Genomic DNA, 13,321 nt, shown 5'->3' with positions numbered 1-13,321 from the left:
GGGGGGGGGGGGGGGGGGGGGGGGGGGGGGGGGGGGGGGGGGGGGGGGGGGGGGGGGGGGGGGGGGGGGGGGGGGGGGGGGGGGGTGGGGGGGGGGGGGGGGGGGGGGGCCTGGGGGGGACATTAAAATTTTTTTTTATCAACATTTGCCGAAGATGAGTTGTTGGCTCAATGTTGGAAAATTAATGCTTTGACACATGAGTTGTGAGAATTTAACACATATGAGTTGTGTGAATTTTGTGATGGATTATTACAATGGACCTATGAAATGCATTATGAGTACATGGATGGTGAAATAAAAAAATTAAACAAAAAATGGACATGCGAAATACATTATTCAAAGTCAGAATATGCATCATCAATTTTTGCTCAAAAGAAGTGTTGAAATCAAAGTCAGAATATGGATCCTAAATTTTAGCTCAAAACAAGTGGTAAAGGAATCACCTCATTTCTCAAAGGCGCAAGGAATGTTGATCATGAGAAGTCAGTGTCGAGATTGAAGCATGATGATTACAAATTATAAGGGCTTATTACACTATAAATAAGCTCCTCGTAATAAGTTGAAAGATTGAAGTTTTCAGACAACATAATTGAGAAATATTCATTCCTATATAGAAGAAAACTTCAAGAAGCTGAACGGAGGCAAATTCGAAGTGATACGACTTCAACAATTGAAATTGGAAAATCAGGTTGGTTACAATTTGTGTAATTTGCGTTATCACTATAGACATGGTAGTTATTGCAAGTTCCGTTATACTGAGCATAGGAGTCGTTCTACTCAGTATAAATACTAAACCTCTATTATAGGCAGAGAACACGGTACTCAAACTCATCAAATATAAGTATATAACTAGTTTATTTCTTTGCATAATAGATTCTGTATTTAACTAGTATTTTTATGCATGATTCCCAAAAATAGGTATCCAACATTAGTACTTTGTATTTAAATTTTAGATTTATTTAGATTTTATCTAGATGTTTATATTATTGTAAACTAGTATTTTCGCCCGTGCGTTGCACGAAATGGATTTGTTATAATATTTTAAGAATATTTGGATCGATATACAATTATGTAAATTATAAGATCGAATATTATATAGCGCAATTGATGAAATTGGTTGGATCGATTATGTTTCATGATGTTTTCCTTGTTTGAATTAGAGCAAATAATTGTCCAAATACCCGTGCGATACATTGATACATTCTTTATTTAGATAATAAAAATAAAGATGAAATTATAACAAATTCTAATATTGAACATCTACATTTATTTAATTATAAGATTAGTGCAAAAGTATTACTTAATTAATTGAATAATATATGACTTGTTTGTCTACAATTATCTTAAAAATATCGATAGGTAATATGACTTATGTAATTATGTTATTACTAAAATAAATATGAGAAAAATGAGAAATAATTTAATTATAATTATTATAAATAAATATGAGAAAAATGAGAAATAATTTAATTATAATTATTATAGTTTAAATAATTTAAAGTTTTCAAAAGAAAAGTGTAATTAATTTTTTTTAAAGTTTTTAAATAATTTTCAGTCAAGTAGTAATATCATTTTCCTTTTCTAATTTGCTAAATTTCTATTTCCTTTTCCATTATGATTTTTTTATATTTTCAATCAATTAGTAAAATTAGTTTTCTTTTCGATTTGATCTTTACTATTGTTTGGGCGGAAATTTCACAAAGGATGATTTTATTTTTATTAATAGTAGTATAGATATAGAAGTATAGATAAGTATTCGAATTATTATTATTGGTGTAAATAATAATTAATAAATTATTTTTTTTATAAAATTACGCAAAATTTGTTTCCATTATTCCCACAATTATAATGGTTTAATTATTCTCAGAATTTGATAAATAAAATTTTGTTACTAATTAAAATTTATTCTTTTTTTACCAATTAATTAATAATATTAGTTTGTGCGGGAAAAGTTGAAGGGGAGGATTTTTCTTTTATTAATAGTATTGATACGTGAATATAGAAACAATATTACCAATTAATAGATATTAGTTAATTTTCATTTTACATTTTCTTACCAAATAAGCTTTATTAATTATTTGACCAATAAAATATTTAATTAATTGACTACAAAAGTTTGGGCGGGAAAATGAAATAGGAGGATTTTACTTTTATATATAGTATATATATAGATTATTTTTAAGTTTTTTTTAAAAAAAATAATTTCAATTTGAGGTGACCTTTTAGAAACTTGCAAATTGGATAAATTGCATTAAATGAATTAGTTTAGATACTCGATTGTAGTTTTTTTAGGTTCAGTAGCGTAATTGCATTTTCGTGTGCAGTTCAGTGACCTATTTGATCCTTAGATTTGTGCATGGTAAGAAAAATCGTTTAAAAAATTAAGGACAGCAGTAACACTGTCATCTTTGTTTCCTGTTATATGTTTCCTTTTGTTTCCTATTACTCTGGATTTTGTGAGTTTCTTCATAGTACTTCCTAATTGTTTTATAATATTCACTTGCCATATTTGGGAAAAATAATAGTGTTCTGATTTAGTGATTTATAAGGCATATTTAATGTATATATATAGAGACGTGAAGGACAAAGTTAGGGTTGAAAAAACAAATTTATAATGAGGTGTGGTTTTTAATATTCTGTAGGAATATGAATAGTTTGTTAGCAGTAATGATAGCACACATATACTAAAGTTGTGTCATGTGTTAATGTTTATTCTTATTTTATTATACGAAGTAATATCAAATAATTAAAATACAAATTTGCAATTAATATATGCTAGTTTGTAAATTTGATTTCTAACTTTAACTACTAGTGTAAACGCGAAAAACTTGAATTGTATATATTCAAAATTCAAAGTATCGGTTACAATGAAGTATATATCAAACGTAAAAAAAAGGGTACAATCTCAGTGTAGAAGTCCCTGATTCTCTACTAGAAGTATGCCGACTTGAAGTGTGTCGAATTCGGAATATGCCGAATTGGAAGTGTGCCGAGTTCAGAGTATGCTGAACTGGAAGTATGCCTTGTTGTGCCGAGTTCGGAGTATGCCGAACTGGAGAAGTGCCGAGTTATGCCGAGCTATGCTGAGTTCGGGGTATGCCGAACTAGAAGTAAGCCGAGTTCAGAATATGCTGAACTTGAGGCATGCCAAGCTATGCCGAGTTCGGAGTATGCAGAACTATGTCGAGTTGAGCCGAGCTATGCCGAGTTCGGAGTATGCCGAACTGTGCCGAGCTATGCCGTGTTCGGAGTATGCTGAACTGGAAGTATGCCGAGCTATGCCAAGTTCAGAGTATGCTGAACTGGAGGTATGTTGAATTCGGACGTATGCCGAGTTCAAAGTATGTCGAACTGGACTTGGGTCGAGTTGGACATATGCCGAGTTCAAGGTATGTTGAACTGGACTTAGGCCGAGTTGGACGTATGACGAGTTTGGTATTCAAACGGCGTGCTCCTTAGTGCAGATATACTACAGGCGTGCTCCTGGTGCAAATAAATTGTAGGAGTGTCCTCTCGGTGCAAATAAATTGTAGGCGTGTCCTCCTAGTGCAAATAAATTACAGACGTGTCTTCCCTGTGCAAATAAATTACAGGCGTGCCCCTCGGTGCAAATAAATTGCTGGCGTGTCCTCCCAGTGAGATGCAGATCTTTAGAGCTTCAAAGTCTTCTAATCTTCAATGCCTTCAATGCCTTTAATCTTCAAAGTGAAACCACTATTTATAGTGGTGGGGGAGTAGAGAAAATCTAACAAACCCCATCCTTTGAATTTAATTTAATATTTTGAATTAAATTCAAGGAATGTACCTGGACATCATCATGTCCAGGTTCATGATTTTATAATTTTGAACCTGTCCACAACTTGTTCAAAATTATATAAATTCTAATTTTGAACCCATTTATAATATCCACAACTTCCTCAAAATTATATAATCCACATATATTCTTCATGGGCCAAACCAAGTCAAAGCCCGTCAATTTGAGCAGCCCAATTGATCCAATAGCCTGTTCCAACTTAATTAAATATATTCCTTGAATTTGGGCCAGCTGTTCAGCAACAATATCTTTAAATTAATTAATTAATTAGACCAATTAATTATTCAATGGGTCATTTAATTAACCCAATTAAATAAATATCAGCCCAATTTAATTAATTAAAGCAATTAATTTAATAGCCAATTATCAGCACGACCCAATAACATTATTTGAATTTCCAGTGCTAACAAATTTGTTTCCCTTTTTGAGAGGCCTTACAAACTTAATTTGTTTAAAGTCACATTAGGTAGTCCCTCTACCAATTCTCTTTTTGCCAGCTTGTTGATGACCTCAAAGCTGAGATGGTTGAGCTTGTGATGTCATTCCCAACTTAGATCACTCTTACTCTTAGCAACTAGGCAAGTACTCGGCTTCACTGAATCCCATGCAACAACGTACATATTCTTTCTTCTTTTTGCTATGAGTACAACTTCTTGATCTTCTTCTGAAATCACATGACATAGATCTTTGGAAAATTCCACCTTGTATCCTTTATCACAAAATTGACTTGTGCTCAAAAGATTCAATTTTAGTCCTTCCACAAATGAGACTTCTCGGATGATCAAACCATTTTTCATAATATCACCAACTCCCATGGTTCGGCCACTAGAATTTCCACCAAACTCAACTTTAGAACCATTCTTCTCTTTGAAGTTGCTCAATTCTGATTTGTTTCCCGTCATGTGTCTTGAGCAACCACTATCTACATACCAGATGGTCTTTGTGCCCTACAACCAAAGATTAGGTTGTTTTAGGTACCCATACCTTCTTGGGTCCTTGAGGGTTAGTGGTTAGTTTGGGCATGCATGCATACCTAGAACTAGTAAGGTTCATCCTTGGTCCACGATACCCATTAAAAATGTGATAATCGTATGGAATTGCGTAGAAAGTTTGAGAAGACTTAGGCGAATAAACCTTTTGAACGGAAGGTGTTCGCTTATTCGTATTTATCCTTGTATACGAGGTTTGCTTATGTCTATGTGTTAACAAAAAGTGTGCTCTTGTCATAGGCTCATAGTCCATAAACCAGTCCTCGTCAGAAGGATAAAGTCTTCCGGCACTGTCCATATGCCTGCTTGAGGGCTTTTTGAAACCCTTGACACTATTCGGGTAAGGGTTCAGCCTCTGTGAATAGTGTTGCCTCTTTTTGTTGTGGGATTTTCCTTTAGATTGGTTGTTACCTCGTGGTTGACCATAGGCATTATAACCATTACGGTTATGTACACAAGGTCTATACCGAGTTGTTTGATGACTCATCGGGTTACCATTTGAGGAACTTCCTCTCATAGGTTCCACAATTCGTGTGTCAGCCGTGTCCTTAAACTGGCTTGTTAATTGGGGTTCTTTGCCCTTATCAGCATTTCTCATTGGCTCAAGGTTTTCAGTTTGTCCTTGGACAAAAACAGAATTTAAGCCTCCACTGGTAGAAGGATCTGCTGGTCTCGCTAAGAGGACATGTGAATGAGAGCTGGAGTTATAGCCAAGTCTAGTTCTACTCCCAGATGGTCTTTGATCATCCATCATTCGATCCATTAATCTGGATGAATTAGTGAATGTCGCAATGACCTCACGCAAGTTTTGCTCTCTCGTTTCCCTTGCTTTACATTCTTCCTTAAGCAGATAAACTTGCTTCTCGAGCTGACTCATAGACTCAAGCATATCACTATTTTTGGACATTAAGTCATCGAGATCTTGTCTTTCAGTCAATAGTCGAGCATTCTCTGCCTTAAGCTTAGAATGTGTACGCTTAACCAAATCAAATTCCTTCATTAGTTTTTCAAATGAATCTCTAGGATTTTCATGATAGCTAGATTCAGAACTACAATTAGAGGAGTAGTATTGAAAGGTTACCTCATCTTCTTCTACCATGAGGTATAACTCCTCATCTGATTTTTTTTGGCTGAAGAGACATAGAAGTCCCTTCTCATCTTCAGAACTTTCACTGTCTAAGCTGGAACTCGACGTGCATGGCTCGTCATTCTTCTCTTCTGGCTTTTCTTCCACATCCAGTGCTTTCCTCCGTCGATCACTCTTTTGGTTATTACCAGAGTAGTTGTTATGTTGTTCACTTGTCTCGGCGGATGTACTCCTCGGGTTGCTTTGATTACCCGAACCCTTTCTATAATTGTTATATTGCTCATAATGCTTCTTGACAATTGGGTATAGACATTCGGATTTGAAATGTCCAGGCTTCCTATAGACTACAGTTGTAGCAAAGTATTTGTACCTCCTTGGCTTCACGAGACCTTGATCCACTTGGCTTGTCAGCTTGCCTTTGCTTCGACGTCCTCGGCTTACCCAAGTTGTCATAAGATTGATTCTTCCTCATGAACCTCTTGAACTTTCTCATAAACAAAGCAAGGTGGTCATCAGAAAATAAGTCAATAGGTTTAAAGTTTGACCTGATAGTTGATGATGAGGGTTGTTGACTTGCAACTAAAGCAATGTTTCTTGTCTCGGGTTCTTCCTCAATCAAGGTTTCTTTCTCGAACTCATACGCCTTCAAATCACTAAAGATTTTTGTGGTGTTGGTTGACTTGAGATCGCGATGGTCTCACATTGCAATGACCTTCATTTCCCAGCTTTTGGGGAGTCCTCGGAGTATCTTTAAGTTGATCTCCTTTTGTGTAAGCTTCTTTTTATCTAAATCTTCAATGTCAGTCAGCAACTTCATGAATCGTACTTCCATATCGGATATGGATTCCCTTGTTCCTAGTTTGAAGTCCTCGAACTTCTTCATGGCGATGGTGAGCTTATTGTCTTTCTCTTGTTCATCTCCTTCGCCAATCTGCATGAGAGTATCCCATATTTCTTTGGCGGTCTTGCATTTTCTGACTCGTGGGAATAACAATTCGTCTAGTGCCTTGTAGAGAATGTCTCGTGCAATATTGTCAAGATTTGCACGACTCCTCTCTTTTGTGGTCAAAGAGGACTTTGCCTTGGGTCTCATCTCAACTGCTTCTGGTCCTTCAACAGCTCGGTTTGGATTTACCTCCAAGATTTCAATTAGTCCGATAGTTATAATGTCCCACATTTCATCATGGATTGCCGAAAGATGAGCATGCATCCGAACTTTCCAATCATCAAACTTATCAAGGTTAAACATCAGGAAATGTATATGATCCATTTTTGACATTTGTGCAAAATGTGAAATGACTTTTCAAGATTTTGAAAAGAGATCACCAGGCAGTATACATAGAGTGTTTACCATTCAAGGTACTTGCTCTGATACCACTTGTTGGTCCCGATGGGTAGAGGAGCGAGTCTAGAAGGGGGGGGGGGGGTTGAATAAACTCACTAGGTTTAGAAAATTTTTGTAAGTAGAAACCCTTTAGGAGAGTTAGAATTTGACCAAAGATTAACGCAACGGAAATAAAAAGTTATAGATTTTTAGTACTACTTTGCACCATTTTATAGTTAAGAAAATGTTAGGCTTGGTTCGTGATTATGCAATGCAATAGATTGAGCAATAAGTAAGAGAGACAGAGAGAGAGAGAGAGAGAGAGAGAGAGAGAGAGAGAAAGAGAGAGAGAGAGAGTTTTTATAGTGGTTTGACTATTAACGAAGCTTACTCCACTCTTCTTCACAACTTGTGAAGGATTGCACTATTATCTCCTTTGATAGTATAATATCTTTCCAAAACGTGCTCATTTGATCACAAAGCTAGGCAGCCACGCTTGTGTAGGTTTTTCAACTTCTCTAAGTTTACTCCGCCTCTTTCTACTTCTCCCGAGTAGAGGTTGGTTGAAAGGTTGAACTTTTTCTCCAACTTGGAAATCTTGGCTTGAGCTTTTTGAATCAATACTTGAGTAGCACAAGATTTCTCTTAAAATCTGGATTGAGAGTTAGAGCTTTTTCGAATATTTTCACACTTTTTGAAAGCTTATGATAGCTTATTGCATATATGAACCAGCAGCTCCAAATGGAATGAAGCATGGGTATTTATAGGCGTGAATTTGATTCCGTTGGAGGGAAACCAAAATTCAAAACCTATGTCCAGTGTGCAATATCTGCTGGGTAATAGTTGACCCTTGTGAATGTTAGTACTTTCTAGCCGTTTATCTACTTTAGTGTAAAGACAATTTGTCTTTTGTCTTACACAAAAGGACATGACATTTAATGCTCCTTGGGATTGCTTCTTAGAATCCGTTTGGCATTGATCATTCACAACATCAAGGCTATGGACAAGACAATATTTCAGAGAATGTCCTTAGAGTCCTTAAACCTTGGGTACTCGTGAAAATGATTGACCTTAGAGTCCTTAAACCTCGAATAGATCATCTTGATTATTCGGTCTTCTAAGCTTCAAGAGTTCGGCCCTTCCAATGTTTGGCCTTGGTAAGTCTTCGGTCTTCAAGTCTTCAAGAGATTGTCCTTCAGTGCTTCTAAGTCTTACACAAAAGGACATGACATTTAATGCTCCTTGGGATTGTCTTACACAAAAGGACATGACATTTAATGCTCCTTGGGATTGCTTCTTAGAATCCGTTTGGCATTGATCATTCACAACATCAAGGCTATGGACAAGACAATATTTCAGAGAATGTCCAACATCAAGGCTATGGACAAGACAATATTTCAGAGAATGTCCTTAGAGTCCTTAAACCTTGGGTACTCGTGAAAATGATTGACCTTAGAGTCCTTAGAGTCCTTAAACCTCGAATAGATCATCTTGATTATTCGGTCTTCTAAGCTTCAAGAGTTCGGCCCTTCCAATGTTTGGCCTTGGTATGTCTTCGGTCTTCAAGTCTTCAAGAGATTGTCCTTCAGTGCTTCTAAGTCTTCGGCTGAGGATCATTCTGGTTCTGTCGTGAACTCGTTGACACGAGTCCTTAACAAGTATTCAACCTATTAACTGAAAGACAAAGAAAAAGTTTGGGGGGGTCTCCTCTGGTCTTTGGTATCATCAAAATCAAGAGCTCAGGATTCCTAACAACAACATATAACATAAATATTAATAGTAATTGATATTAATCTAATATCACTAAAACACAATGTTGTTTTAAAAAAAAAAAGATAAAAATGCAATATGTACCTTAGAGTCATGAAATAAGCACTCCAGTATTTGCCTATTTGGTGGTTGACGTCTGTGCATTGATATTCCCTTGACAAATAACAACGCATCAATCGGATCCCTATAGAACTTTTCCTTGTACTGGGAGATAGATTAGAAGCATTGACAAAATTTAACTCCATTACTAAACAATAAAGAGAAAGTTGAGAAATGTCATAGAAGAATTAAAATTATACTCCGTATAATGGTAAAAAATTAGTTAATCCGTGATCCTTTTATATTTAGTGAATTATATCCTGGGGATCATATTTAATTTTTAGTGAATTATCAATATTTATTATATTTTTCAATTGGTCTAATTTGTTTTCCATCTTTAAGAAAAACCTCTCTTATAAATTCTATATATAATTATACATCTGTATATATACGTATTGCAATGAGGTCCCATAATTTTGGATAAAGATGTGCTACAAAATCAATCATAATTGATATCTTTTGGAAAACTTTTTCCATCTTTAATTACACAAATTTCCTTATAAATTGTGGATACTAAATGATTCTATTCCATTTTCCATTTTTAAATATATATCTTTACATAACTATATTTCCAGTAACATATATATAAAGATTTTTTTTTAATATTTCTAGTAACTTTACATTTTATAAAATATATAATCGAGATTAATATTCTTTCCATTTTGGCTAAACCTTATAATTACACAATCCTTATATTCTTTGTATAAAATAACATTTGGTTTAAAATTATTAATTTCCATCTCGATTAGTATTCTTTCCATATTGGTTAAAACACAATCCTTATATTTTTAGTATAAAATAACATTTGGTGTAAAAATTATTAATTTCCATCTCGATTAATATTCTTTCCATTTTCGGCTAAATCTTATATTTCTATCAAAATCATTTCCATCTTTAATTACACAATTTTCCTTATAAATTGTGGATACTAAGCGATTTTATTCTATTTTCCATTTTTAAATATATATCTTTACATAACTATATTTCTAGTAAGTCAATAACATATATACAATTTGTTTTTATATTTTCAGTAACTTTACAATCGAGATTAATATTCTTTCCATCTCGGCTAAACCTTATAATTACGCAATCCTTATATTCTTAGTCTTTTTTTTGGTGGATCTTATATTCTTAGTATAAAACAACATTTGGTGTAAAAATTATTATTTTCCATCTCGATTAATATTCTTTCCATCTCTGCTAAAACACAATACTTATATTCTTAATATAAAATAACATTTGGTGTAAAAATTATTAATTTCCATCACGATTAATATTCTTTTCATCTCGGCTAAACCATATATTTCCATCTAGTATTGCAAAAAAAAATCCATCTTTAATTATACAATTTTTCTTATAAATTATGGATACTAAACAATTGTATTCCATTTTCCATATTTAAATATATATATCTTTACATAACTATATTTCCAATAACATATATATACTTATTTTTTTTTATTTCCAGTAACTTTACACTTTATAAAATATATAACCGAGATTAATATTCTGTCCATCTCGGCTAGTATTAGTACTTTATATTAACATTTTAGATTTATTTAGATTTTAGATATTTAAATTATTGTAAATAATAATAATAATAATAATAATAATAATAACAACAACAACAACAACAACAACAACTCCAATATATAATGTGTATAAATTATTATTATTGAAGAAGATAATAAAATATATGGTGGATGCATGTGTATGGTAACAATAGTGGAAAAGATAACGGAAGTTATAATGATAGGGGTTTGTTTGTCCAAAATATTGTATCGTACAACTTTTATACCATAATATACAAAAAGAAAAGAAATAAATGAAGGGTATAACCATCATTCACAGTTATTATATTTATATTTATATTTTATTATATTTATATTTATATTTTATTTAGATATATGTATGTTTTTTGTTGTTTAACGTTTTGGTTCATTTACATGGCTCCCCATCCCGACGACGTTTGCTGGTCCCGATTAGATAGGAAAGTGAGTCTAGGGGGTGGGGGGTGGGGTGAACTCACTGGGATTTTGAAAACTTTCGTCTCAAATCAATACCCTTTCTTCAGAAGAAGAGAGTAAGGATTCAATCAAAGTTTTGTTAGCAGCGGAAATGTTTGATATATTTTATTTTAACTTTGCACATTTGATCTTTGAGAAAACTTATGGCTTTGTCGAGATATATGATGCAACAAATATATGAAACTCGAGTACGTAAAGAGTGAGAGAGAGAGAGAATTTTTATAGTGGTTCAACTATTAACAAAGCCTAGTCCACTATTTTTATAGTGGAAGCAAAAATATTTTGTAGTGTCTATGTATGAACATTGTGTATTGAAATATAGTTTGCATTCAATGAAATGGCTTCCTTGGTAATTGACTAAAAATATGAACATTCTGGGCTAGAATTGAAGATTATGAATGCAATAGCTGTGTATGTAATGGCTAAAAATTGATTGAAAATGCATATGAAATGATTGAAAATTATATACTGGAAATTGACCAAAAAGATTGCATATAACCTTTCAATGAAATGACTTACTTCCTGACAATTAAACAAAAATAGAACAACACATTGCACATTAAAAAAAAATCATAGTCTGGATTGGGGCTTCAACTTGCCAAATATCATCAATACAAAAACAATTCAAATTCAACTTGACAAAAAGAATAGAATTACATTTTGGCATATTCACCAACACCAAAACATTCCTAATAATAATAGTTTGACACACAAAAAAAGGAGCTGTCTAACATTAATTGGTAGAAGATATGGTGCAATACTTCTTAATGACTTTAGTAGGGACTTCAACTTGGGCTGCAACAGGGCTTGAAACTTGGTTATTTTTTGGAACTTCAATTGGGACTCCATTTGGTAGTGTAAGATCATCAAAATTGAATGAGCATAAAGCCATCTAAAAATCATAATCTTCTTGTGTTAAAACATAATGGACTGCAGTAGGATGTGTAATGTAAATATCATGGACTTCAATAGGATGTGGCCTGTAAACATCATGTACTTCAGTAGCCTCAGTAGTGGGTTCAACATGTGCCTCAACAGGTAGCTCAACAGTGGGTTCAACAAGTTGTTGGCTTCCAGAAGTTGAATTGGCTTGTTGTGATTTCTTGGATCTCACCCTTTTCCTTGGATTGTTCTACAAAAATAAAAATTTTTACCAGATTTTCTGTCAACTTTGGATCATTAGGATATCTCCTGTTATTGTGGCCAGGTTGTTTGCAATTGGAGCAATGTAATTGTATTTGAGACCTTGCTACTCTTTTTCCATCTTTTGTGATCTCACCAACTGACTTTTTTCGTAATTTTTGTGACCTCCCTGCTTTGGCAGTGCAAAAAGGGGTAGAGGTGGAACTCTATCACTTAAAGGCCAATCATCAGGGCCTGTCATTGGTTTGATACATCCTTCATAAATATTCAAATATGTTTCTTTAGAATAACATGGATAGATGTAATCATATATAGGTATTTTCCCATGCTTAATCCAAATAGCACACACACCATGTTAGCATGGAAAACCAGTGAGGTCCCACTTTATACATGAACAAGTTCTTCTTTGCAAGTCCACTCTATGTGGTGTCTCATATATAACTTCAATCTCAAATAAGTATCACATTTATATCATGTATAGCCAGTTGCTTTTTTTTTTTCTCAATAACCTTAACTTTCCCAAAATCATAGGACATATACTATTAGTCCAAAGCATGAAATTAATTATTGGTTGTTTACGTGATTAACAATGAACTAAATATATGCATCTTCGTAGTTTTCTAATGCCATTAGTGTCATGACCTCCCATATGGGGGAGGTCACTACATGTCATCTGAGCACAAGGTGCTTGGCTTGATGTGTACTAATAAAAAAACCTTTCATCTTTACACACCTTTTGCCTAAAGGCTAAAGTCTTCCATTTTCCAATCCTCATGGTGTACAATCTCCTTACTCCACCTCTTTGCAACCACAATTGAAGTTGTTCTTGAATTTTCGTAAGTCTAACAACAACCATCATGTCTATTTGTCAGTCTAAAGATGCTCCAAGATAATGAATTTTGTTGCTTTCTTAGAGCTACTGTCCAAGGACAACTAGTATGCTTTCATTTCACAACTAATCTCTCTTTGTCATTCTTTACAATTTTAATGTCTTTTTCATTATTAAATGCATAGTTGGTGACTGCTTCCTTAAACTCTTCTTTGCCAACAAAAGTCAAGCCTAGGACA

At 33.9% G+C, this 13,321-nt stretch overlaps 1 protein-coding gene across 1 annotated transcript; it reads right to left on the bottom strand.

Moving 5' to 3' along the window:
• Positions 1-6,587: 6,587 nt before the first annotated feature.
• Positions 6,588-7,160, bottom strand: LOC116033067. The gene has a single exon (XM_031275822.1). The coding sequence runs from the start codon at positions 7,158-7,160 to the stop codon at positions 6,588-6,590; it is 573 nt and encodes a 190-aa protein (XP_031131682.1).
• Between the last annotated feature and the right edge of the window lie 6,161 nt (positions 7,161-13,321).

Source organism: Ipomoea triloba, chromosome 10 (assembly GCF_003576645.1).
Source record: "Ipomoea triloba cultivar NCNSP0323 chromosome 10, ASM357664v1".
NCBI classification, from domain to species: Eukaryota; Viridiplantae; Streptophyta; class Magnoliopsida; order Solanales; family Convolvulaceae; genus Ipomoea; species Ipomoea triloba.
Note: the sequence above shows the minus strand (reverse complement) of the source record. Positions and strands in the feature narration are given on the sequence as shown.

Excerpts from the sequence above, each read along its gene's own strand:
- LOC116033067 (XM_031275822.1), bottom strand. The coding sequence starts at position 7,160 with ATGGATCATATACATTTCCTGATGTTTAACCTTGATAAGTTTGATGAT.